At 38.4% G+C, this 25,874-nt stretch overlaps 3 protein-coding genes across 4 annotated transcripts in view; 2 read left to right on the top strand and 1 right to left on the bottom strand.

Annotated features, from left to right (window-relative positions):
* Positions 1 to 344: 344 nt before the first annotated feature.
* On the top strand, positions 345 to 6,375 carry Ripk5 (receptor interacting protein kinase 5). Of its 2 annotated transcripts, XM_033326946.2 has the most exons (5): positions 345 to 577; positions 2,157 to 2,328; positions 2,396 to 4,822; positions 4,898 to 5,143; positions 5,861 to 6,375. In XM_033326946.2, exons 2-5 carry the CDS (start codon positions 2,205 to 2,207, stop codon positions 5,890 to 5,892), a joined length of 2,829 nt encoding a protein of 942 aa, XP_033182837.1. In that variant the 5' UTR covers positions 345 to 577; positions 2,157 to 2,204; the 3' UTR covers positions 5,893 to 6,375. The 2 variants fall into 2 exon arrangements, with proteins under 2 accessions (XP_033182837.1, XP_033182834.1); XM_033326943.2 differs by lacking the exon at positions 5,861 to 6,375 and having other exon boundaries at positions 346 to 577; positions 4,898 to 5,727.
* On the bottom strand, positions 6,202 to 7,039 carry LOC117153178 (COMM domain-containing protein 7). Its single transcript, XM_033326947.2, has 2 exons — positions 6,798 to 7,039; positions 6,202 to 6,489 (listed from the first exon to the last, which is right to left on the bottom strand). The coding sequence occupies exons 1-2, from the start codon at positions 6,844 to 6,846 to the stop codon at positions 6,314 to 6,316; spliced, it is 225 nt and encodes a 74-aa protein (XP_033182838.1). The 5' UTR covers positions 6,847 to 7,039; the 3' UTR covers positions 6,202 to 6,313.
* Positions 7,040 to 12,268: 5,229 nt separating this feature from the next.
* Positions 12,269 to 25,874, top strand: part of LOC117153175 (lachesin) — a 33,152-nt gene continuing 19,546 nt past the window's right edge. The window contains exons 1-2 of the mRNA XM_033326942.2: positions 12,269 to 12,844; positions 19,371 to 21,998. Coding sequence (XP_033182833.1) covers positions 21,863 to 21,998 — 136 coding nt within the window. The 5' untranslated portion in view covers positions 12,269 to 12,844; positions 19,371 to 21,862. The remainder of the gene's footprint in view (positions 12,845 to 19,370; positions 21,999 to 25,874) is intronic.

The following is a 25,874-nucleotide window of genomic DNA, read 5'->3' as shown; positions in this document are numbered from 1 at the left end:
TCAGTAATGTTCATATTAGAACAAAAATTTATTTATTTAATATTTATTTATTATATAATATTATATAACATATATATATTATATAATATATATTTATTTAGTGAATTTATATAAAAATTAAAATGACAGAATAATATAATTATTATATTTACAGAAACTTTTTAATTTCAATATTCATTGCTCAGCAACGGAATTATTTTTTAACCATTTGTAATGCTTAATAAATAATATAAAATTATTCGCCCAAATTACAACTTGAATTTCAATTTATATTACTAAAATAGTGCTCTACCGGAAGTAGTGTGCGAGTTCATCAACTACACCCATGCAAATACTTGTTAATAAAAACTTGTATACAGATGACATTCTCAGTCCTGCCTATACTTTGTCATGTTAGTAACGAAATGGAAGAGCAAAGCAATGAGTCAATCGTAGTGTACGTAGTCGTTTTCGGTAATAACAACAGAAAAATCGTCAATTTTTAAGTCAGCACACATTGCAGAAGATTCCAGAAAATGAATTCTACGCAACAATGACTGGGGATAAAGAAAAAAATAAAAAATTCTATTCTTGAATGGTATTTATAATTAACTATTTGCTGTATTTTTATTATAATCGCGTAGCAAAGTAGTGAAATATTTCTTTCACGTGGTTTCACATTTTCAAACGTAATTGCTGTTGAATATTACCATGAAATGTTCTCAAAGTTGGAGCACTTAGTCAATGGTTAGAATAATTACATATTCTTATAAATGCTAAATATATATATATATATATATATATATATATATATATATATATATATATATATATATTATAATTTTATGGAATAAAGAGTACTTTTGACCTGTATAATGTAATGTAATTATGTATTTATTCTTTGACAATTTGCACGTAAAAGATTCGTATTATCAATAAAGAATTCATTGATTCAAAAATAAATTTTTAAAAATAAGGGAATTTGAAACTTCATTCAAATATTCATATTTTAATTACAAAAATACTTTCCTCTTTTTTCTTTCCATTACATAAATTTTATTATATGTGAAAAAATATGTCGCAGATAAGACACTGGTAGGGATTATGTTTATATACTGCAGTGGATTATTTTTTACAAAGTACTCGATAAGTTATGGTAATAAACATTTATATAAATGCATTTCACTACAGTTATAAATTCTTAGCAAATATTAACATGTATCTATGCATTTTATCTTGTGAAGTAAGGGGAATCTTGTTTATTCTATACTCTTTGTTCTTATTTTCTTAATCGCATAAAACAAGGATACATAAGCATATGCTAAAGTAATGTATCACCTCAAATAAATGATGCGTACAATATATCATCCAATTTATTATTTTCTTCTCATTTGTAATCAATATCAGAATGAGAACATAGATATAATAAACCATTTACACGCTTAAGTCAAAACAACTGCCCCTAGTGTCCACTATGTGTTGGATGTGTATATACTCCTCATGTAGAGATTATCATTTTTGAATAATAATTTTCCGTGATAAAAAGTTTTGATATTATTGGATTAACTGCCTGAATTTCTAACTAATAGTTATATTGTGAATGCGTGTAAATTTATGGTAAGAATTTTGTACCAAATTGTTTAATATTTATTACACATCAATAGTACTTATAGTTTCGGTAATTAAAGATTACAATTGATATTAGGTGAATAACAAAATATTCAAAGAAACATTATTATGTCTTGAAATAAAAATTGTTCAATAAATAGTTCTTCAATTGAAATTGTTAATAACTTAACTGTTTTAATGGTTAGTAATGTAGTAATCGTGTCAGTTTTTAAAAACATTCTCAAAACATTTTTAAACATATTTTATTCTACCAAAAATATTATAGTAACATATGAACAATGTATAAAAATAATTCGTATATTACGTGCTTTGGTTTCATTATAATAAACTATTTTCAGTTTTAATCATACTATTATTAGTAGAATATTTACTTTAACAATTATACTCAGTACATTCTTGTTAAAAAAAATAAAGATAAATAGAAAGAATATAATTTAGGAAGCTAACTATATTAATGATATAAATCTTATATTAATAATCTAACTACACAAAATTAGTTTTTAAAAAATTAGAAATTCTTTTGTATTAATATAAAATGTTTTTGACAGGGTAAAAAGAATTTTGAAGTGCCAAAGATTTTAAAACAAGACTGAAAAATGGTAAGCAAATTACCACAAGAGTTTAGGAGATATCTACGTAATAGAAATCACCTACAACATGTTCTTGAAGAAACTCAACGTACTTTAGAAGTTATTGATCTAGAAAATTTCTTTCCTGGAGGTAAATATTGAAGTTTTTAAATTTCGCTAAGATCAAAATAAAATTTTACCTAAATATTTTTTTACAGAAAATGTTGTGGAGGAATTACTACCCCCTTTAACATTGGGCAGAATCACATATATTTTAGCGAATTCTCCAGCTATTGTAGTTCTTGGACAAGATAACAAGGCAAAAGCAACAATAGTTAATACTTTAATATCTACCAATATCTTACCAGTATGTAATGGATTATGGCGGTGGATTAAACTTACTTATGGTCAAACAAACCACATTAGTCTCACATTAGGTCTAGAATATGAAATAATTGAAAATTTGCAAGCAAATGAAAAACCTTGGACTACACTTCCAATCGAAGATCTAACAAAATCTGGAAGTGAAGATGCAACTTATCCAACAGTACTTGAAGTCCAACTAAACCAATCTATATTAAAAGATGGTGTTCAAATATTTATTGCTCCAAATACTGGGGCGGTAAAAGTTCTTGAAAAAGAGTTGTTATCTATTTTACCAATATTTTTATATGCGCTTGGTGATCAACCTTTAACAGAACAAAATTTGAAAGAGCTAAGAGACCTAAGGGAGTCTTACCCCTTTAATCCAGTACTTTTTATATCATCTTTGGGAGATATCTTAATGACTGGCATTGATGCTGAATTGACTGAATCTGAACAACATAGACTTCAAAATCGACTAAGTTCTAATGATTCTACATCAAGTAAAACTGATGGTGATATTGATTTTGATAGAATGAATTCGCTTGGTTTAACATGGTTGGATCAGCTCACAAATTTAGGTTTCCTTGGAATGAAAGAGTCTGTTGAAGTTGATCAATTATCTTGGCTCGGTAGTGGGCAATGTATTAGCTCTAGTGACTTTCTTGACTCATACAAAAAAACAGACCGAATTTTATATTTCATTCGTGGATGTTTGCAAACATACCTTATTAATGCTAGCACTTATTTAAATGAAGTACATACAACGAGCCTAAGAAAGTTTATTTTAAGTGCCTTTGATATGGCACGTATAATTCAAATAACTCCTAAGAGAATACAGTATGCTCAACAGAAGGAAAATGAATTATATGACAATTTAATGAAAATTGTTCATGAAAAACAACAAGAACTAACTGGATTAATACAAAATATTATTCAAGAGATGAAAAATGATGTATTATCATCTAGTAATGATGTATGTTTATATCAAAACCACTTCAATAATAAAGAGAGGACGGAATGGTCTGTAACCGCCAAAGGTGCAATTTCTGAAGTTCAGAGAATAATGCTTTACTGTTTAGGTGAAAAAGTTGCAAAGCAACTTGTAAATTCCGTTAACTGTTTACGTGAAAGCTTTTTTGGTACCTTACAGCGTTGTTTATTGAGTCTCGAAAGAACATACGAATGCGATACTTGTTTATTAGCTAGTGATGCTTTGAAACAAATACTTTCAGCTGCATATAATATTGAATTACATAATTCTTCACCATTTTCAATATATTCATTTTTAGAAAGATTCAATCTGATTTTTATGTCTTCATCTTTGCAATGGTCATCAACTCATACTCTAGATGTAGCTTGGTGGAAAAAAGTGGAAATTGAGATATTGAATTCTTTATCAGCATCAAAGTTGGCTAAAATGATATTGATGCAATTTGGAGATAAACTTGAGTCCTCACATGATGCATTTCAGGCTGCTCTCAGATCAATAGAAAATTATTATTCTGGGGAGTTAGAAAGAACTGAAGAACAAAGAATAGCTATTAGAAAATATCATGCTCCTAGATTAGCTAAATTAGCATTAGAATCCACATCAATGATAGATCTTGTTCGCTATGGAATGCCCCATTATAAAGAAGAAATTGGTCGTGGTCAATATGGCATTGTATTTGCTTCTGATGGCTGGGGAGGCACATCTGGTCCTTGTGCAGTTAAGTCAGTTGTTCCTTCAGACGAAAGCCATTGGAATGATCTGGCTATGGAATTTTATTATAGTAGGTCCATTCCTGAACATAAAAGAATAGTGAAGCTTCGTGGATCAGTTATTGATCAATCTTATGGTGGAGGATTTGGTCTTGGATCTGCAGTTCTTTTAATATCGGATCGTTTAAGTCGTGATTTGTATTGTGGAATACGCGCTGGTTTATCTTGGTTAGAACGCATACAAATAGCTCTAGATGTGTTGGAAGGAATACGCTATCTTCATTCTCAAGGACTTGTACATCGGGATATTAAATTAAAAAATGTTCTTCTCGATACCGAAAATAGAGCAAAATTAACTGACTTTGGATTTTGCATCACTGAAGTTATGATGTTAGGGAGTATTGTTGGAACACCTGTTCATATGGCACCAGAGCTCCTCTCTGGTCATTATGATAGTAGCGTCGATGTATATGCATTTGGAATTTTATTTTGGTACATATGCGCGGGACATGTAAGATTACCATATGCTTTTGAACAATTCCATAATAAAGAACTATTATGGACTAGTGTGAGAAAAGGTAAGTTTATAAGTCTTGAAGAATTTATTTAGCTTTGTACTCCTCTTTTCTAAGTATTGTTTTCATTGTTATTAGGTATACGTCCAGAAAGATTACCTTCTTTTGACGATGAATGTTGGAAGTTAATGGAACAATGTTGGTCTGGAGAACCATCTAAACGTCCTTTACTTGGTGCTATTGTACCAGTGTTAGAATCTATTCAACAAAAAGCAAAAGCAAAAGAAGCCTTACAAGAACTTTCAACAGAGAAGTTACAAGCAAGTTCGTCAACAGATTTAAAAAATCCTGCATTAGCATTAGCAGAACCTTATAATCAAAGAGGTACTGTAGCTAGCCCTCCTCCTGCAAAACGTAGGGCAATGAGCATTATAAAATATCATCTTTTTCTGACCAACTTACACATTCAAATGCGGGAACTATAAAGTGCATATTATTTTCTCTGCTTGTGTATTTAAAATTTTTAGGTGATCTGACTATATTCAATCTCAGCTCTAAATATTTTTTAAAACAATTTATTAGTTTCTATTGCATATATTTGGCGCCTTTCAATAGTATTTTAAGTGCCACAGTATTAATTGACAACCTAATTATTATTACTCTCTTAGAAATTTTTTTAATTTTATATCTGCCTACAAATAATTTAATTTAATTTAATATAAACAAAAAAGAACAAAATAATTGAACTGTGTAAATATAATTTATGATTAAATATGCAATTATGAACAGATTGTATAAATTTATTTTTATATTAGAAACATAAGTACATAATTATGATATTTGATGAATTACGTATGTAATTAGTGAGGTATCCACTTCATTGTGATATGAAAAGGTATGATAGAGAGTAAGGAAATCCAAGATTGTAAAGATTGAAAAATAAATAAAGATTCCCAGTTTTCTACTAACTGTTTTAATGCTATTAAAACTTTCTGTGGAGTATCTAATTCTTAATATTTTAAATTTTCTAATATTAATATATTTATATGTTGCTCAGTGACAAACTTCTCTATTACTGACATAAATTTATATTATTTTCAGATCTCAGATTTTTCAAAATAGAATCTACATAAATGTTCAAGTGGAATTTCAAAAAATGATAATGTCTTTTAGTGTGGAAGGCTTTGTCATTTGGCAAGACATTTTTATTATACACTTGGACTGTAACATACAAATTCTTGATTACCAGCAAGTACCAGTACTAAGAACTGGATACACAGAAAATTTGAAGTTAGTGGAATTAAGAAGATTATATAAAAATAATTTTATACATATTTAAATGATTATAAAATAGTAAGGTTATTTTATATTTCTGTTTTATTTTTAACGTTTTTAATTTTTACGTGAACCAGTCATAATTACATATCTGTAAGTAGCCGATCTCTAGTTGTATTATTTTATTGAATGTAATATTGCATTTATACAATTAAAGTATTTTTGTAAGATATAATCCTGTTAGGAGATTAACTTATAATCAAATATTTTAAATGATATTCAAAGTAACAAATCAAGATTACATTTTGCTTTTTCTAGATCATGTAGAAATTTATAAAATTCACTGATTGTCATTTCTACAAAAACGTTCCTTGTTTTGCCATTTTCTTCTAATTTTAATTTTAAATGCAAGAATGATTTCCCCATGTTGTCAGATTCATTACTCGCTGCTGTTACTGTAAAAATTTATTTATTTAATATTATATTACTTTATAAAAATGTACTATTTAATTATATGTACAGGAGAGGATTGGGGTTAGGTTCTTCAGTATGTTAATATTATATATTGTTTTGCATTCTTATACTTATTCTAACTTTAACTAAATAAATAACGTATTTCATTTTTTTATAGAGCAAAAAGAAGAACACTAATGATAGTTTTTATAGTTTACAAGTTATCAAACGTTTTAAAGGTACTTAAAATATTTTATCTAACACAACAGAAATTTCTAAAACAATTTGTGTTTTGAGGTTAGATTCGTACCACCAAATCTCCACGAAATGTCAAGGATTTTTGTGATATTTTTAACCATTTTGTATTCAAAATAGGATCCTTTTATTTATTTGTTAACAATGCCTTTATTTATATTCTACTTGTTACTGAATATCAGATATTGTATTGATAAATGTTATAGCAGTCTGTGTACTTAAGCGAATGCAACAAGTATAAATTATGAAGGCGGGAATTGATGAATGTACATGATGAGATAAAAGAAAGATATTGTATAATTATTCTACCGAATAATTTAATTCGCAGATATTATTATTATAATTTAATTATTATAATTATATTTTTATTATATTATTATTATATTTAATTATTATAATTATTATAATTAATATTATAATTATTTAATTATTATAATTTAATAATTTAATTTAAGCAGATTTAACTTTTATATTGGCATGTAATTTTGAAGTAATATATTTTAAAATCATTATATCATACAGCGAACGAATAATTTTAATCTTACCAGATAATTTAGTTTTCTACTAAATAAACGTATTAAATCAGGACGATTTATTTTTATTTTATATTTAATTACATATGTAACATTATATTTAATATCTTTAGTATATTTACCTATTATGTATTTAATTACCTATTATGATTCATATTTACATATTAAACATTATTCAAGTGATATTTATTTTTGCATTATTATATTTTACAGCTTTGCTTATTTCTAAGATTTTACAACCAAGGGAATTAGGGAATTAAAATGCCTTCAATCTAATCGTACTTTATTTGGTTAACTTTTGATTTATCGGTAGAACGACGAAATATTTCAGATTTTTATCGTTCCAGCTTAGCTAGATGATTGGTTAGAGAAAAAACGATTGTCATGGTTTCGATATAGTTAGCAAAAACCTAGTACGAAAATTGGTTTCAATAAATCCTTTGGATGTCGTGTACTTTCGATCTAGGACAAAAATGGCTAGAAGCAAGAAACACCAGAATGCAATAAAACCTAACGTTAGTTTCGTAGTACTTGTATCACGAATAAAATCTGGGTAGATTTACAAAAGCAAGAGTTCATTTGTCCCATACTTAACTGTAATACGTTGAGGGGAGAACTCGAGATCCGTTTCAGTCAACAGTATCAAGTATAATTTAGACTCTTAGAATAATAGACGTTGCAATGCAAAACAGATGATGAGTATCAAATTCGGAAGAAATTTTATTCTTCTTTTTGAGTCACGACTATCACGAGTCATATAATATAATGAGGCTCGCGTATTTCTGTGGCTTGCGTAATCATTTTCTATCATCGAAGAGAAAAAAACGTTGGTATAGATTTGTTCTTATTAGAATGTCCGAGTATAATAATCAAGTAAAATAAAAGGTTAAAAATACGATCGTTATTATCAAGCGTTGATTGATACTCGTTGATTGTATCTTTAATTACGTAAGTGTTTGCTTCTGAATGCAACACGAACTTCATTCGTTATTCGTCCTAAGACAAAAAGATTTCTTTCACTGCTTCTGTTCCTTGAAAGCGAGAGATTTGTTATGTTTTTTGAAGTAATAACCGATAACAAATGGAGCAGCTTGCAAAGTGTTGCAGTACTTAATTTAATTCTTAAACTACAGCCGTGTGATAAAATGTCTCGGATTTTTGTAAAGTACGGATTTTTCTAGGAACATAACAAATATAAATGCTCTTACTACGTAGCTAAGTACAAACTAAAAATAGTACCCTCTAGACATAATCGCTTTAGACGGTGAATGTTATTTAAGATACTTTTTTATATGATAAAGAATGAAAAAAATATCAAAAATAAAAATATATCATGAATTTAGGGGGATGTTACGATTACAACTTACGAAGTAAGTCTTCGGCTATGTTTCGTTCGGCTATCCGTGTCGATTAAGGGCGCGAGAGGTATCGTGTGCCGTGCTATCTGAATTTATATGCAAATTTTCTCTATAACGCGCCATTGTTTTCCCGACATTCATAAATAAAGGATGGTAGAATCACGGATGAATCCCTTAACCAAAAGCTCGCTGTTTAGTTTCACGCAAACGGTACATTGGAACTTTCGAAATACGCCATATTTGTTGTCGAAGCTTGTTAGAATTTCTAATTAAACCACACACAGAAATGATAAATCTATCTTAAGCTACTCCGGCTTTAGGTCACTTGGTAATAAGTTTGCAAAGTTTCTTCGTGCGTAGTTGCTTTGAGACATCCAGAGATTATGATCAGTTATTATAATTATCAGATAATCGAAATGTTATTTTCGTTTGACCGTTCTTCAAACTAGCCCACCAATAAAATTCAAGATTCCGTTGGATCCTTTCTTATTGAATCCCACTGTATCTGCATATATTTCGTTCTACGTCTCTCTATTGCTTGCTCGTTACAGATGCAAAATACGAAAATACGAAGAGGAGATCCTTCTTTTATATGCTTTTAGCAAAGTAGTACAGAAACGTAGAATAATTTTCAAAAGATCTTGAATAATTTTGAAACGATTTCGGTCAATGGCCTCGAAATGGCATCGAATGACGCTAATATAATGCTTAAATAATCCCGAACAACCAACACAATAATTTTTTCAGAATCCTGGGATAGGTTTCAAATAATCTCAATAGTTCGTGTACTATTTCTTCGTTCGACTTTTATATATTTCATAAATCACTTATGAGAGCAAACAAACCTTATAAGGGAGATTCAGTAGATTTCTAGTCTCAGACATATCCCTGTATTTTTTGTTAATCAAGCTGCGTTTGCTCTCTAGTTGAAAGCGAGCAAACATTTGACAAAAGGGAGCGGGAGTTAGGTGATTCGATTAAATAACTCGGTAACAGGAAGAAGGGAAGAGCAATAGCCATAAAATCGAGGAAGGGGAACAAGACGTTACAACGTAGCCTAGGCGTACGTCAGTTCAAGGAGAAAATCCGCATAAGCGGTGGCGTTTTAAAAAGCATCCCTGTAGACTGTAGAGTTACCTATCTTAGGCATCCCCTTTTTTTGCCCCTCTATCGTCTGACTTTTTGCACGTTGCTTTACCATTTTGTGCTCCACTGTTGCTTCACGACTACTCGACAAATAAGCAGTTGCTTTGAATATGGAAGGTTTCTTATTACTTTGCTTTGTTCATGGTAGAAAGGAAATTACAGTGTTAATAAATATCGAGTTAAAACGAATCGTGATAAAATTCTCTTTCCTCTCGCATTTTAAGAATATTAAAAGCTCGACTTGTGTAAGTAATATGTGTGAATGTAAAATATGCCAAGTATCGAGCTCTGAATAGGTGTTTTGAAGTAGAGACAATTTCGCGCGGAGAGGAATTTGCGCGGTTGTTTTGTCGCAAAAACCTCATCGATCGGTTAGTAAATTTTACAAGCCAGGGAAATTTTACAGGCTCGCAAAAATGGCATGTAATAAAGCATGCGGCGTATAATTTCGTAAATTATAGTCAGACTAATGCGGCCGTGTATGCAGTTTTACACCCCCACCAGGTTTAATAAAATTTATCCGGCAACCGTGACCACGTGCACCCTCATGCATGTAGACGAGTCTCTGGCTTTGTATTACATTCAACTCTATCGTAGGATCGTGATTGTGTTGGTGACGATTCCTGCAACTGGGTGGGGCGGTGCGCGAGCGCCTGCGTCAGATAAGACATCCAGGAGCGTGTCTCCTGGGTTATCCTTAAAATATCCAGGCTATCCTATTACCACGAAATTCGAATCGCGGCAGCTTATCATTAATCACGGCCACCCTTCGACGAGCATAGTTGCTACGGCACCCTGTAGTGTCCTTTTTTCATCGGTTCTATACTTGTTTGTTCGCGTTTTGAAACGCCATGCGTGGTCGTCATGCTTGACTTTCCCTTCCTGTCATGTTTTCCCTTTATCTTCTTCTTTGCGCTTTTTCGATTCCCACAATGTTGGTCGTTCTCTTCTGGAGCAGCGATTCATGGCGAACCACTGAAAGAGAACGAAACGATAAATCTACAGGCGATGAACGAGGTGCTCGGCAGCTTGCCCTTGTGTTCACTCGATCGACTTTTATTTCAAAGCTTGGCTGGAAAGGGATAGTCGTGAGAGAACAAGAGCAAGAGTGAGAGAAGAAGTGTATAGATATGTAAGGGAAGGAAAGAGAGCGACGAAGCAGGTTGAGCCTAAGGAAAAAATAAGGTTGAGGGGGTGGGAAACCGAGGGAGAGTTTGGATGCGCGTACGACGTGAAACACGGCCCAGTAATTTGGAGAAAATTTAAAGCTCTCTGTCGGGGTAATTGCATAGGCGTCTCTATGCCGCTGTGTGCGCCGTTTTCTACCGCGTTCTCTTTTTTCACCTTTTTTCTTTTTTCTTCGTTTTGCGGGTTTGTTTTTCATTGAAGGCGAGAGGACTGAAAGGGTTCCTAATTAAATGATACGCTCGCGCTTTCTAACCGACAAAGAATGTATCAAACGCGTATACGATAAAATTTCTACGAGGTAGAAAGACGTGACGAATAGAAAAGATGAGACGCGTCCACAGGTACAAATACGGAACGATCTACTTCCGGACAGTGTGCTCGACTTCGTTCACTGTGCTACGAGAACTTATTACTATAGCGATCCATGGTTACTTATCGCGCTGGATGTATTATCCTTGCAATTTCGTGTCGCGGAAAGGGGAACAAAAGGAAGAGAGAATAGGTCATAGGAATAGAAAAGAGAGAGTGGATTTGGAGTGCAAGGCCGGATAAATCGCGGTTGTCCGACGAGATAGACCGATTCTTAATACACGAGGGATTCCGATTTTCATTTTTAAAGAATCGCGCGTTTCAGTGGCCTCGTCTAGTACTGCTGTACCTAGAACTTCTTAAATGAGGCGCACGGTACAAACGAGTCGTCACCGCCCGGCAAAGTATTATGGAATATAACGTCGCGTAATTTCTAGCGTCTAACGTGTACGCCGACGCGTAATAAACGACAAAAAGGAAGAAAAAATTGACTCCACCCAGCGAGAAAAAGAATAAGTTTGCGTACAGGACGGATGGAGAGAAATGCGGTTGTGCAACTAGAGACACGAATGTAAGTGAGAAGGAGGAAAACTGCGAGTAGTGACGGCGTATGTACTAGTCCGTTTGCAGCGATACGATATGTTTCCCCACGCTTTTTGTTTTAATTTCGTAGGAGCCACCAACTCTCGTGCCCTCTCTCCTTCGTTTCTCTGTTTTTCTCTTGTTTCCTCTCTCATGGGAGCCCCGCGAAATGTACCACGGTGGTTTTCAGCACTGTGGATGCTGCTAGCTATATATCCACCAACCTCTTCCCCTTTTCCATCCTCATCCTCCCACTATCCCTCTTTCCTTTCACTCCTCCATTTTCCCCTAACCCCCTCCCACCCAATCTTCCCTCCATCGTGCTATATCCCTTCCCCTTGCACGCTTTTGCTGCCACCCCTACGAGTCGGTAAAGGGCTGAACCGGCCAGTGCAATCCACGACGAGTTCGACGTCGAATCCACGCGTCTCCCGTGTCTTATGCTACGTGATTTTTTCACGCGTTGCTCGCGTTTTGCCGCGCGGTAAAACGATATTATTCCGTTCGTTCGTTTGACCTTTTATTTCGTTCCGTTCCGTTCGTTCGTTCTCCGTTCGCCAATACAAGAGGCACATACGTGTCACGATTCGCCTCGAGCTCGTTCCATTAGAGACGCTTTGTTCGCGCCTACGGTTCGTCTCCTCGTATTTTCCTTCCACATCGTTCCGAACAGCCTCGTTACGCGTCATGCATCGTCGCGTCGAGCGCGTTTATTCTCCCTTAGGTTAATTAGCGTGCGGCCCAGTTTAATGATCTTTCGAACGTCATTAAACTCCCGCTCGGCCAGGGTGCACTCGAGCCGTGAACTTCGACAGGGAAACGCCGCGTCAAGTAGCTGGAAAATGATACGTTTGGGACAACGACGTAACTTCGAGGATCGTTAAGCGAGTCGACAACTTATCGGCGGGATGTCAACATCGTGCCTGTCTCCTGTCCAACTTGACGATCTTGTAATCTATCGAGGCTACAGAATGTCGCGGCGACACGTAAGTCTGCCACTTCGCTCTTTTCAATTTGTCATTTTCATCCTGTTTCTACATACCCACACTCCGTAGCCATCGATTTACCTCGTTGTTTTGTTGCTCGTGAACGATACAGTTGCCGGTGAGATTAAAACCGTACAAAGAGCAATTGTCGCGAGTCGACTAAAGAAAGGTTCGGTTCGAACAGAGTCAATAGCGCGCCGGAGAAACTGGAAGGAAATTTATAACTCGAATAACTTCGCGATTCGTTGAATATATTTTCTCCCTTTTTCTTTTACCTCCCTTAGCCGGTGGTTCGGTTTTTTTTTACGGCTCGGCAACTCATTGAGTATTCATTCAATACACACGTTTTTTCCGCGGCCTGTACTCCTCGGCGTGTAAGGTATAAGTGTTTGTCTGTGTACCAACGTCCGCGTCTACTTGAATTCTTTTCGAGTGTCAGATGTTTTTTGCGTAAAAGCGGGTCAAAAGAACGGACGGGATCTTTTTACACACTACGGTACCTACGAGATACATGTCTATACGTATGCCTGTCTATGTATACCTAGATGTATTTGTACCCTCGTCAAAAATGGATTGTGTAGAAGTCAGAGTAGTACTGCGAATTTTGTTTAATGTTGCGAACTAACTATGTTATTCCCGCATACGTACGGAATACGCGTAAAACCGTGTTTAATACGCTTTAATTCTTCGTCCTGGGAACTCGATGAAACTAGATTTTAACTTGGGTGATAAATTTTCATCGTTCATAGAGTATCTACACGACGTCGACTTATCTGTCGAGCAATCGGGTGACAGTTTAAACGAAAGACCTAATTGTAGAACGTAAATCGTCGAGTCTAGGATAGATAGGGTCGTGATTCTGTATATGGCGTAGGCTCGAAATTATGGAATAGACAGGAACTTAGCTGTAGTTTTGGTGCTGTTGCTGGTTCACTGTATCGGGTAGGAGTTTAGAAAACGTGGTATTCATGTAAGAAAACAGTTAAGCCATATTTCTAACGTCGACAGGATGCTACTAAAAAACGATGACGTGTTTCGCTTCGTGCAAGATCGAGGGAAAAAGTCTTGGTTGCAAGAAACAGAAAAGAAAAACGAGAAAACAGGGAGGAGGAGGGAGGGAGGGAGGGAGGGAGAGAGAGAGAGAGTAAAAAAAAAGAGACTCATTAATTCTGTTTTTTCGTGCACGATAATGGAAACTCGCTTGAACTTTCTTATTCCTTCGTTAGCCACTCCTGGCGTCGTGAAAAGGCAAAGTCTTATTTCGTACACGACCGACAAAGAAGAAACTTGTCATCCTAAAGGGTAATTAAACGGCGATAATTGTGGTGATTACACGCGGATAAATCGTCCGGCTATCGAATGTTTTATTTGGCATATTAATTTTATTGCCACTGCATCCGGTCGACATGTAGACGATAACTTTAATTGGCCTGGCGTGTTTCATCGCGTTTCCCGATAATTGTTCAATAATAAAATAACACAAGACTATGCCACTGTTGCCGAGACTAGAATTAAACTAGCGTAGATTTCACGCTACGCGGTGGCATACAACCCAAAAGGGAGGGATGACCAGCGAAATTTATTCGATCTCAAAGCGAGCCGTTTCACCGTGAAACGAGACTTTGTAGTCATTAAAATAATCCGGATACCCGTTCAAGGTACTTCGTGATTCAAATTGCGTTGTAAAAAAAACCTAATTTGTAAACATGTAATCAAATGACCGACCAATAGAGTAGTAGTGCGTGGAATGTAATTCTCGCTAATGAGCACTTTGTTAGAAAACTCGGCGCGAAGAGATTAGGCGAGATTTCGGAGACAGCTCGGAAATTAGTTTCCCATGAAACAACAGGTAAATTCTTCTTCGTCTCTGTCTTATTCGTTTCTCGTACTTTCCTTCCTTCCACTTCCCCACTTTTCACGATCGGACAAATATTATTCTCTTGAACACGGATATCCCGACCGGATTTACGTGTATGTGTGTCGTTTAACTTTAAAAAGGTCCATTCACGATGGATTTCATTGCTGTTAACACCATGCTTCGCGTTTGTCATTGACGTGAGCTGGTGTATGCTTTGTCAGTGAGACAGGTTGAATGTCCCCGTTGATTGCTTTCTTCGATTCCACCTCTTTTCTACTATGATCAATAACACTGTCAATAGGTGATGGACGACTGGTGGAAAATGTATTTTCACCTGAACGAATCGTACGTTCTAGTAATTCTCACGGTTTCCATGAATTTCAACGGGGACCACCTTGCCCATTTCGGGCCGGTCATTTCGAATTGATTCCCAGTTGAACTAATTTCACGAGTGTGATTGTTCTCCCAGAGACAGAGGCAAACAAACGGCTGGTGGAAGAAGCTTGCATAGATGATGTGTCACGATATCGTATCGGGAAATGACAAACACGTATATTGTTCTAAATTTCGCCGATCATTTCAAAACAGTGAAATTAAGCGAGAAATAATTGTAATCGATGGACCGTCGTTGCGATAATATCACGTCCGGGACGAATAAATATTGGTCCATTAGTGTGTTTTATTGTATACCAAATAAATTTCCCCACGTGCTCCACGGAGAATTGAAAATATATCAACAATTTGCAGTAATTTACTGTTGTACATAACGAATTGTATACGATACTTTCATCCAACCTCGCCGGCCTGTGTTATTGATATACAAAGTAACACAGGCGCTGTTATATCTGCAGGTAATTTTATTCATGAAAAAAAGCGACAGATTATTACGAGGTATTATTGAATGGCCAGCATCACAAAAAATTTTTCGCGCTTCGACGGTTTTAATAAAACGGCGTTTTACGTTTCACGTAAACGACATTCTCACCTTTCGTGAAATATTAAACGTAAAACGTTTTCGCGCTGGTAGGATGGTTTCTCGCAAAAATCTCGATCACTAGTGTGGCTAACATCCTACTAACCGTAGTGTGGCATTTGTATTTCTCCTCTTTCCCCTTTTTCTTCCTTCTGTTTCTACTTCGTTTCCTCGTCTCCTCCACGAAAAGTATTTCTTTCCGAGAGACAAAACGTTGTTCACGCTTCCATTCTAAACTTTCCTCCCCATTTAATAACCGCACAATGCAGCTCTACGCTTAACATCATCGTATAATATTCTCCGTAGCGCAAGTTCCTTACAACTGTTTTTCAAAGCTTCATCCTGGTCATCGCACGAAACAAAAGCCTGGCTTTTCCTCCCGTGACGTGAGAATGTTAATCACACTTAGTGTAATCGCTCTCCACAGAAAACCGAATACCCCTCGATACCGCGGAAATGCAATCGTGAAAAGTTTCAATCGACTCTCTCGAGCACCGAATAAATATCTCGATGTATCCGGTGTTGCGCCAGAAAAAATAACATTTTTTTGATCGTGTATATCCACGAAGTCTGGTTTGCGCGCGAAATTATGCACATATGTAATGCGAATCGATACCTACTGTACAATACATAGTCTCGATATGAATGAATACCAAACAGGATGATACAGATTTTCAATTAACCGCTCTTCCTTGCGCGTATTCATCGACGTCCTCTCGTTCATTCGTTTTGTTTCGTTGTAAATGAACCTATATACCTGCATGCGCGTATAGGTATGCATGTAAAGAGAAAGACGCTAGGGAGGTGAAACGTATTGCGTCGCCGTGACGTTCGCCACAATACCGTTGTCTCGTTGGAATAAAGGGCAACGATTTTCATTTAAATGTCTTCGGGTCAGTCAAGTGGCCAAATAGGACGTGACATCCGACGACGATCGGCTCGATAATCGATACGAACCCATAGGTTAAATCGATGCTCAGGATTATCGGCACTTTAATCGACGCGGCAATTGTGCAATTTCGTGTATCACCGAGATACAGAGCGAGAGATGAATCTGTACACAACGAAGTGAACTTAATTACCCAGTACGGATGCCAAATTCAGGCCAGACCGTTCTATCCTGTACATGTACGAACGATACGTGTTTATGCGAAAGGAAAAGAGCGGATGGTGCAGATAGAAGGATCTACATTATTCAACGGTCGACTCTTTAGTCGAAGCTTCTTTACGTAATACGCTCCTCTTCTCTCGGTATTAAGTTTTTCGTCATACTTCTCTCTGTGACGACCGATCCGTCTGGAAGCGTACCTTTTCAATGAGCTTCGTCGAGCTACGACAGAGGGTTCACATCCGATAAACCCGATAAATTCCACCGACAAATGTCCTCCCGGATACCAATTAGTATTCATAAAGTCGACCGCTCTTTATCCTCTGCTCCTGATCCTAAATCCTTAATCCGCCATATTTCCTAAGAAGATACGTAGCCTCTGTGAACTCCGTGACTTTGCTCCCCGATGTCGATAGATTCCTGAGAAATCGTGCGTTATCCCACTGTTCGTTATCATGTCGATCACGTACCCTTCTTTACAGATTAAAACACGAGGTTTCTTAATTCGAAACGTGGGTCATAATCTCCAATAAGGGGGGAAACTCTAGCTTGTTTATTAAGATTCTGATCGTCCGTGGTGTTAATCCCAATAGAGGTACAGCGAAAAATATAGACGAAAGGAAGTTGAGTCGCGTGTATCGAGAAAAGAGACATTGAGTTATATTCTAGTTATTCACTGACAAGCCAGAAGCATGACAGCAAACTTATTTAAGGCGGTTCATATTTTCTAGCGTGCTTATTATTCAGAACGATCCATCGTCGAGCTTCATTCTCTAAATTCACCGAGAAGATGGCCGTTTAAAATATCGAAGCTTTTTCGCTTACTTCGAACTCTTAAATGGTCCGGTGAAAGATTCAGGAAACACTTTCCATTTCCTTCGAGAGATTTCTTTTATCAAAGTAAAAGAGCGATTCAAAAATGACCGAAGCCCACGATAAAAGGGACCAAATTTTCCAGAAAACTTTTTGCTTGTACGGTGAAGCGAAAGAGAAAAATTCTTTGACCCACGTTTGGTAATTCGCATATCCATTGAATAGCTTAGAAAATATTTAACAGGTAAAATCGTTTTTCATCGATGCATACATTTCGAGTTCTCACGAGTAAGATAATAGCTCGGTGGCAGTAACCATAATCGTTATACCCGCAGACCTTAACGTAAACTAAGACGGTATGTACTCGAAAGCCGAAAGACACTACACACACACACACACACACACACACACCTGACATTGTATCTTTTCCTGAATAATTCACGCATTACAGCATACTACGATTTCACAGCATAAAAAATGGACGGAAAAATATCATCGACTTGTTTTTCTCCGTCCACCGCTCAATCTTACGAGAGTCTTCAAAATCTTAATCCTACACGGTGTTTCCGGGTTCTTGATTTATTATTACTTTATCTTAAAATATGCATCTACGTCGGAACATTTACCACAATTTCATTTCTGTCTCACGCACCGTCTCACACATATTCCAAGCTTATCGTTGATGCTTCCACCACTAGTTGTTGCCTCTTCCAACGGCGTGAACCGCATCATCGTTTATATCCCGTTTGCCTCAGCCTCGTTTTTCCTCACTTTTTTTTATTACTCCGACTCGCTCGCGACCTTAGTCGCTCGTTAAATTTCGCGCCGTCTTCCGGGAGCTTAACGCTCCACGTAGTAAAGATAGGAGAGGAAGAAGTGCTCTTCTCGTGGACGAGGGAAAAGTTGCTTTTCACTGGATGTATCGCGGTGTACTCGTGAGCTTTGGTGGCTGCCGCCGTGGCGTCGCAACGATTCGTTCGTTTCTCGAGGATCCTTTAATGAGTGATGATCTTTTAATAAATGCCGCCTCTGTCGCGTTTTCCATCTTCAGCTTTGCCGTGTCCAAGTGAAAATTTTCACCGTCTATTCCACTCGTTTCATCCAAGAGTCCTCTTCCATCGAATCGTTTCGAAATGATTTTCTCTATCCTTTTGGCCTGTCTGTCTTTCACTTTTTTTTTCTCTCTTTTTCTCTCTCGTTCCTCGTAATTCCCACCGGCTGACTAACGCGTTTCACCGTCGAAAACGAAACCGTACGTACGTTACACGTCGGACAGATAGACTTTTATACGCGTACCTCGTGGGATCGTTGTTTTCTACGAGTTTACAATTCCCGGATGAACGACGAAACAATGAATAGCCCGGAGCAACAGATTCGTCGAAATTAATTCACCGAAAGTAATTCTCTGGTTTTATTATCATTAACGGTTATTACGCGAGTAAATTATTTACCGAGTTTCCAATTAATATAACGAATTAAAAGGCGCCTACGTAAACGCGAAAATCACGAGCTATTCCGATGCAGAAACGTTTAAGGGACTAGTCTGAGGTGAAAGCCAAGAAGAAAGAAAGAAAGAATCGCTATTAAATTAAAATGTCATTCTCTTTTCCGCTTTGTCTATTACATTTTCTTCGTTAGGGGTTTTCGAGATTTCGGGTCAGACCTAAACGCAAAGTAAAAAGAGCCCTGTTACCATTAAGATTTTACGAGCGTCGAGTCTGACAACGAGACGCTTCTACTGTACTATACTATATCCACTGTGCTCGAATTTCAGGAGGGTGAGCAGTATCAGGAACGAGCCGACCCTTAAGGAAGCGAGTCATCCGTAATCCCTGAAGCAGTGCAGCTTGGTCTCGGCCTTGTACGGATACCAACCGCGGGACAGGGCAAATTCCTCAAAGGAGCGGGTTAACCACGACGATCTTCCACGAAGACAGGCCACGCGCTACTATCGCTTGAGAGTGGCATGCGCGTGTGTGTTTACGCAGGTAGACGTTCTTGGGTTCGAGGAAGTTGTGGAAGAGAAGGATCGGCTTCTCTGCCTAGAGGCAGACACGGAGAGAGCGTTAACTTGGTTGGCTAAAGACACAGTCGTCTGGTAGCCGCAGCTTGCCGCAGCTTGCCGCAGTATTCCACAAACTTGCACAATATCCACAAACCCGGGAGCCCGCGAAATTCTTTAGTAAATCTTCTGGCATTTGCCTCCCGAGACGAACGCAACGCGTGTGTAAAACGCGCTGAAGAGCGACGACGGTTTGCCGAGCGAGAAGGAAGCAGGCCGTGTGCCGGTTAAGTGTAGCCGAGCGTCGAAAATGCATCGTTGAAAAGGGTCTCGAGAAGAAGGTGGAAACGTTGCGCCGAGCTCGCTGTTAACGCGCACCAAGAGTGACGTCGGGTTGGAACAGTTGAGACATTCGTAAATGAGGGACCAGAGAAGGTAGGCGTGACAAGGGTCCGCTTAAGCCAGAATATTAGTCGTGTCATCTAATGATCGTCGTGTTTCGCTTCGTCCATTTAGTTTTGTAATATCTAGAGAAATTTCTATTCGTGTCGACCCCGGTGAGAATCCCCGTACATTTCAAAGTTCCGCTTTGGACCCTCCTCTTTCAGCGTTGACATTTCCTGTATTTCCAATTAAAATCTGGATAGAGGAACGTAGATTCACGAAGGAAGGACAACGTGACACGAAAGTCCTGACGGTTGACGCGGTAAAGAGATGGTAGTAGCCCGGATTCGTTATCGGTGTTGACGCAGGCAAGTATACCAGTGGATGTTACGTTGTAGAAGGATTCAAAAGAACGTAGTCGAAGGGACAGGAAGTGAATCGGAAGCAAGAAAGCTTTTGCGGCTGTGGAAATATTAATGTTAGAAATTAAGTCATCCTGAGTATTCGCTGAAAGCGTCGTGAAATTCCCACGCGATTCCGTTAATATCTAACTTGAAGCAGTAAAGAAAAGCCTTGTAGTAGGAAAGTAGCGGAATAGAAGCGCGAATGTTGCTTGTCGACGGCTCTTTCTCCTTCTCTTTCTCTGCCCGTCTGTACTGTCGGTGTCTATGTACTGTTGAGTAAAAAGAAAGGCAGAGATTTCTTCACAGAAGTAGCCCGTTGGCTGTGGAACAGTAGTAACGGAACGCTGAAAGCCACTCGAGAAAGAGAAAACCGGGAAACGCGCTCGGTTCTATGGCCTAGAGCATCCTGTATTTCTGATAACGTACAGAATTCAGTAATGTTCCATGCAGGAAGGTTAGTGAATGAAGGCTGAATGGAAAACCGGTAAGCAAGAAAGTCCTTTCGCCTAGAGGCGAACTATTAACTTTGCTTCCAAAGGGTGTCGTCCAACGGGTCACCACAACGTCTTGCGAACTTCAATAATATACACCACAGCGCAATTCAAATCCGACGGCCATTGCGATACTTGTATCTTCCTGCTTGTCCTTCGGACGCATGAGAAGGGATCTGGTGTGCCTCGAACGTTTCGAGAGACCGTAACCTATAACTGTGGAACAATAGTCGAACACGACGACCGAGCAACTTGCCAGAACCTTCCGTGGCATTTTCTTGGCTTGTACGCTTCGTGTGATCGCGATAAAACAAGCTCGAGAAACCGACTTCTGCAACGCTTCGATCGAAAGAACCTTTTCTCGAGAACGTTTGCTCGTGTGGTTGTCACGGAAGAACGACTCGTCTGTAATTTCTAGAAATTAGCAACGGTTAACGACGGTTACCGTCGGTATACTTTAGAACGAGACACGCCTCATGGAGAAGTTGGTAATCCGTGAACTGACGCAAGACAGAGGGGATTGATCTAGCTAAGCTACTCACGGAGATGTTCTAGCCCTGTCGCAGGACCGAGGTCAGTTCTGCTTCCTAGGTTTCCAGGGCAACAGAAACTTTTCTCTTTCTACGGTCGTGCTAATCAATCCTTGGAAACGGCGACCAGAGAACAGGCAACAATTGCAACACAGTGGAACGCGATAAAAGGTTCCCTCTGTCTACTCGAAATATCGAAAACAGCAAATCGACGCGGAAGAATCGAGTTTCTTCAACGACGTTTCCCGACCTGGTAGAATAGTTGCGATGTAACCTCCGAGAATTCCTTCTGAGTGTAAGGAGCGTTTTCAATCTCAGATAAAACCCGTGGCTCGAGAACGGGTACCAATCGAGGGGTTAACGTTGGATCAGAGAAAGACACGGTGAATGAGGGCGGGCGACGAGGCGCTGGCAATTGGCGGCAAGCTGGGTGAAAAAAGGCGAGGCAGAAAAATATGGTGCACGAGGCCACGGGTCTATGGCACGGTGCGGGATTCAACGTATCGAGGTGGCTGATGATCATAATACACGGATACCGGGCCACCACCCTTTTGCTATCCATTCTGCTTAACGTGCTGGTGCGAACTGCTGGTAAGTATAGACGTGTTCACGTACGCTTCTCGGTTTCCTCGGCACGTTTGTTTCACTCTCTACCATACAAAGCTCCGATCTCAAATGTTTGCGTTTCGCTCGATGGAACGTTTCGTCGTTTCGCCTACGGCGAATCCATTCCATGCTACGTAGCACTCGTAATCGTCGCTTTGTCGAGACCAGGCGCGTAATACGGGGACTATATACGGGCTAGCGTGCCCGTCCTGCATCGAACTCCCTTTCGAAATGCCTACGATCATTTTTATAGATCTTCCCGAGTCGAGTTGCCCTCGAATCCACTTTACTGGTCTCGTACCATCGTAATAATATCTTCGCTTAGACTTCAATCAGCCGTAAAGATCTTAACGCGCTATCTTTTGTTAAGATTTTCGCGATATAGGGCCACTTCGGTTTTTAACAAATTCCAACCGAATTACATTTGTATTGCCCGTATAACGTACCTACAAAGCGTTTCGAAAGTACGACGATCTTCTTCTTCGGCCGGAGACAATCTGAGGAAATCCGTCGAAGGTCATTACGCCTCATCGATTACTCGAAACACTTCTTGTTCGTATCCGTCTCTATTAACCGACAGTCTGGAAATTATTCTCGGTGAAATTGCATTTACTATTCATTGCCCTGTATGAATATGAATTTCCCGATTGACGGTGTGTTATCGCGTTAATAACTAAGAGAATTTTTATTCTCTATTCTTATCATCGAGAACGCGTATTAATCGCTATACACGACTCGAATACAGGTTTGTTCGCAATCGTTTCGCGCTAATAGATAACGCGCGTAGGTTCAACCATCATAAAAGTTGGCGCTTTTATGCGTCCCCAGGCGCACAGGGTGTGGACTTTATCGATCATTTATGACGCCAGTGGAAAGACACCGGGATTACGATGAAATTCACCGGAAGCAATAGCGCCGCCCAAACAGACCGAATTAACTATTATATAAAGTTCTTAATGTAGCCATTTAATGTGCTAATGCGGTCCCGTGCTAGGTTCCAGCTTCGATGCTCCTTTTAAGAAGTTAACTCGAGATTCTTCTCGGATCTTCCAGCTACGAAAACCTTTAAGCCCCTTTCTCTTCGTTATTTCATTATCGTTCACGTTGTCCTTTTATACTGGAGATATTTAATGCCCTTCATTCATCTCTATCTTTATGTACATATATAATCGTGCAAATGCTATTACTAAATTCCAAAGATAACAAGTGGCTTTGCCATTTTACTGGTGCCGGCCATTCTCAAAGTGAATAAGCGACCATTATTCATCGGATCGGTGACATATGTAAAGAAGTTTTCGCGTTTCGAACATGTAAATTACACCGATTCATCCTTCGTTCGTTAATGCGCAGTTAAGCGGAGAGGTTTTGAATTACAAGTTTATAAATTACAGATATATCTTTGAAGCAGCGAATAATGCAAGCCGATTATAATATTGGCGAGGAACGACAAAATAGCTGGTCTGGTGTCGATTAGTAGTGGACTCTTGATGCGTGACCATTATTGCTATCGAATTATCGCTTCATCGGGTCGAAATTGCACCTGAAATTCGATCATTTCGAGAGCCGTTCTTTAACGAGAACGTTATGAACCCTTGGCAACACCCTGCGGGCACAAGTGCTCGTTTATCTCTCGAAATCGTTGACATTTTACTTCGATTTCGTTCACCTTCCCCTTTCTACTCTTTTTCATCGTACTCGATAATTCTTTGTTCGATAATATCTCGCTTATTTTCCCATATCCTTCATATTTCAGCCAACATAATTTCAGTTTTATTATTAACGTACGAAGAGGTTAATGATAACGTCACGCGTTTTCATTATGTAAATGAATGAACGAAAGTTTGTAAATAAAGTTCAGCTCTCTGGTACCTGGTATAAATCGCAATACGCGTGTTCATGCGCCAACAGATGCACGCAGTAAATATTTTCCCCGTAGATTACGAGTATAGATACTCTGTAACAAACTATGCCGTATGAGTACAATATCACGTTTAAGCACGGTAATAAAGCACTACGAGAGTTCCGCACTTTCCAATGCTATGAAATCTCATCGCACGTAACCTTCCTATCCTTGCGAGTCGTTACATCTCTGTTTGTCTTATTTATTGATTCCTGACGTAGACATGATTCAATTAATACGTGTCTTTATTTTGATATATTATTTAGCAGGTATTACTCAAATTACAATTCGCAACGAATACGTTGAACACGGTATCCCAACAGCGAAATAAGAACAAAAGCTTTTGCCCTTTCATAGCGATTCATCGTGAAAAATATGAATACGTCTTGTGCGTTAAATTTAAGTCAAGTTTAATCTCCAGAATCCGACTGGACTGGCTTCCATCTCTCGGAATTTATTACATGCTATTTACCATTCTCCATTCGCGAGGAATCAGCCTGGTTCACCGCAGATTTCCAAGAGTTCGTACAGAAGCCGCGCGTAACTTAATTTAATCTATTTCTGCGTGAAGCGATACCAGCAGGGTTACTTGTTCAATTTAGCAACACACCGAGAGATGCATCACTCATGCAAATTTTAGATGCACGCTTAACCCTGCCGCGAAACTTCCGTGGAAGGCCTGGCGATTTACTGAGGAAAACATACCGAGCTAGTGAAACGCGCCACGTGTACCTTCGATGAACAAATATTCGCTAAACGAGTAGCGGTGAATTTATAGTTTCCCTTCAGGGGGTTTGTCGTTGGGCCACGGTTAGGCTCGTTTATGAGCGTTTATTCGCTTTATTGCGTCCGTAGCCGGACAAAAAGCGTCTCCGCGAGTCCGCGTGTCTCCGCGCAGGCTATGTAAAGAACGCGGTAAAAAGGCCGCTTTCATCGTGACGCGTCTGTCGGATCGTAAAAGAGAAAAACGAGAAAAAAAGATACACGACGTGTCGGGAAGGGGTGAACCGGTGTGCAGTGTCGCGGTTGTTCATCAGTTTACTTGCTAAATATACTTGGATGAACGAGAGGAGAAATATCACGCACGGCCCTGTTTCGTATTCTATATCTATGACCATCTGCTGGGCCGGCTGTTACGCGCGTGTGAATGTTCGTTTTGCTCGTGTAACGTAGAATTTTGGTCCGAAAAATAGTTTATCCGACGGCTCGTTCCAATGCGAGAGAAATACAGAGGCGAAACACAGAGAACGGCGTGTTCGATATATTTCATGATTGTTACCCGATGAAGCTTATGCCCGGGGCTACACGCAGCTATGTACCGTACTACGTGTTTAGAACTCACGATACTTATTATACGTACCGTGTGTAAGACGTGTCGGAAACACCAGTACTGTTCTGGGACGTTTTGAACATCGTCGAGAAATTTCCTTCGATGCCGCGATTTACGCGTGTCTCGTGATACCTGCACCTTCGTCGCGCTCTGAGATTTCTGGAAAGCGAAACGATCTTCGAAAAGCGTACTTGCCGTATTCCTACGCGAAGGAATCTATGCGAAGGAAATGTTCGCGTTATTTTACGTCACGAAATCGTGCTGTCTCGCATTGGGAATAAATTTTCGCAGCCGGAGTAGTTGAAGTTGCCAACCAGAGGGAAAGAGAGTGCGGCATGCTGAAGTTATGGTGAAACAAACGAGCTCGACATCGTGGTGTTTTATTTCTAGTTTAGCGAACGTTGGAGAAAAGTTGGTAGTTAAATTGCTCTGAAAGACGCTTAGCGCATGGGAATTTACGAATATTGCTGTTCCTTAAGCCCCAGAAGTATCTCATTTCCCAAGTTTTCAGTAATAACGACACCTTACAGTCGATTATTCCTGTCATAGGATTACTCTTTCCTTTTTTCCACTATCTTTGGTATAAAGGTTGATTTTCGTTTAACGAGCTGGTCAGAACGATTACAAGAAT

The sequence above is a fragment of the Bombus vancouverensis genome, chromosome 11 (genome assembly GCF_051014615.1).
Source record: "Bombus vancouverensis nearcticus chromosome 11, iyBomVanc1_principal, whole genome shotgun sequence".
NCBI lineage: Eukaryota > Metazoa > Arthropoda > Insecta > Hymenoptera > Apidae > Bombus > Bombus vancouverensis.
Note: the sequence above shows the minus strand (reverse complement) of the source record. Positions and strands in the feature narration are given on the sequence as shown.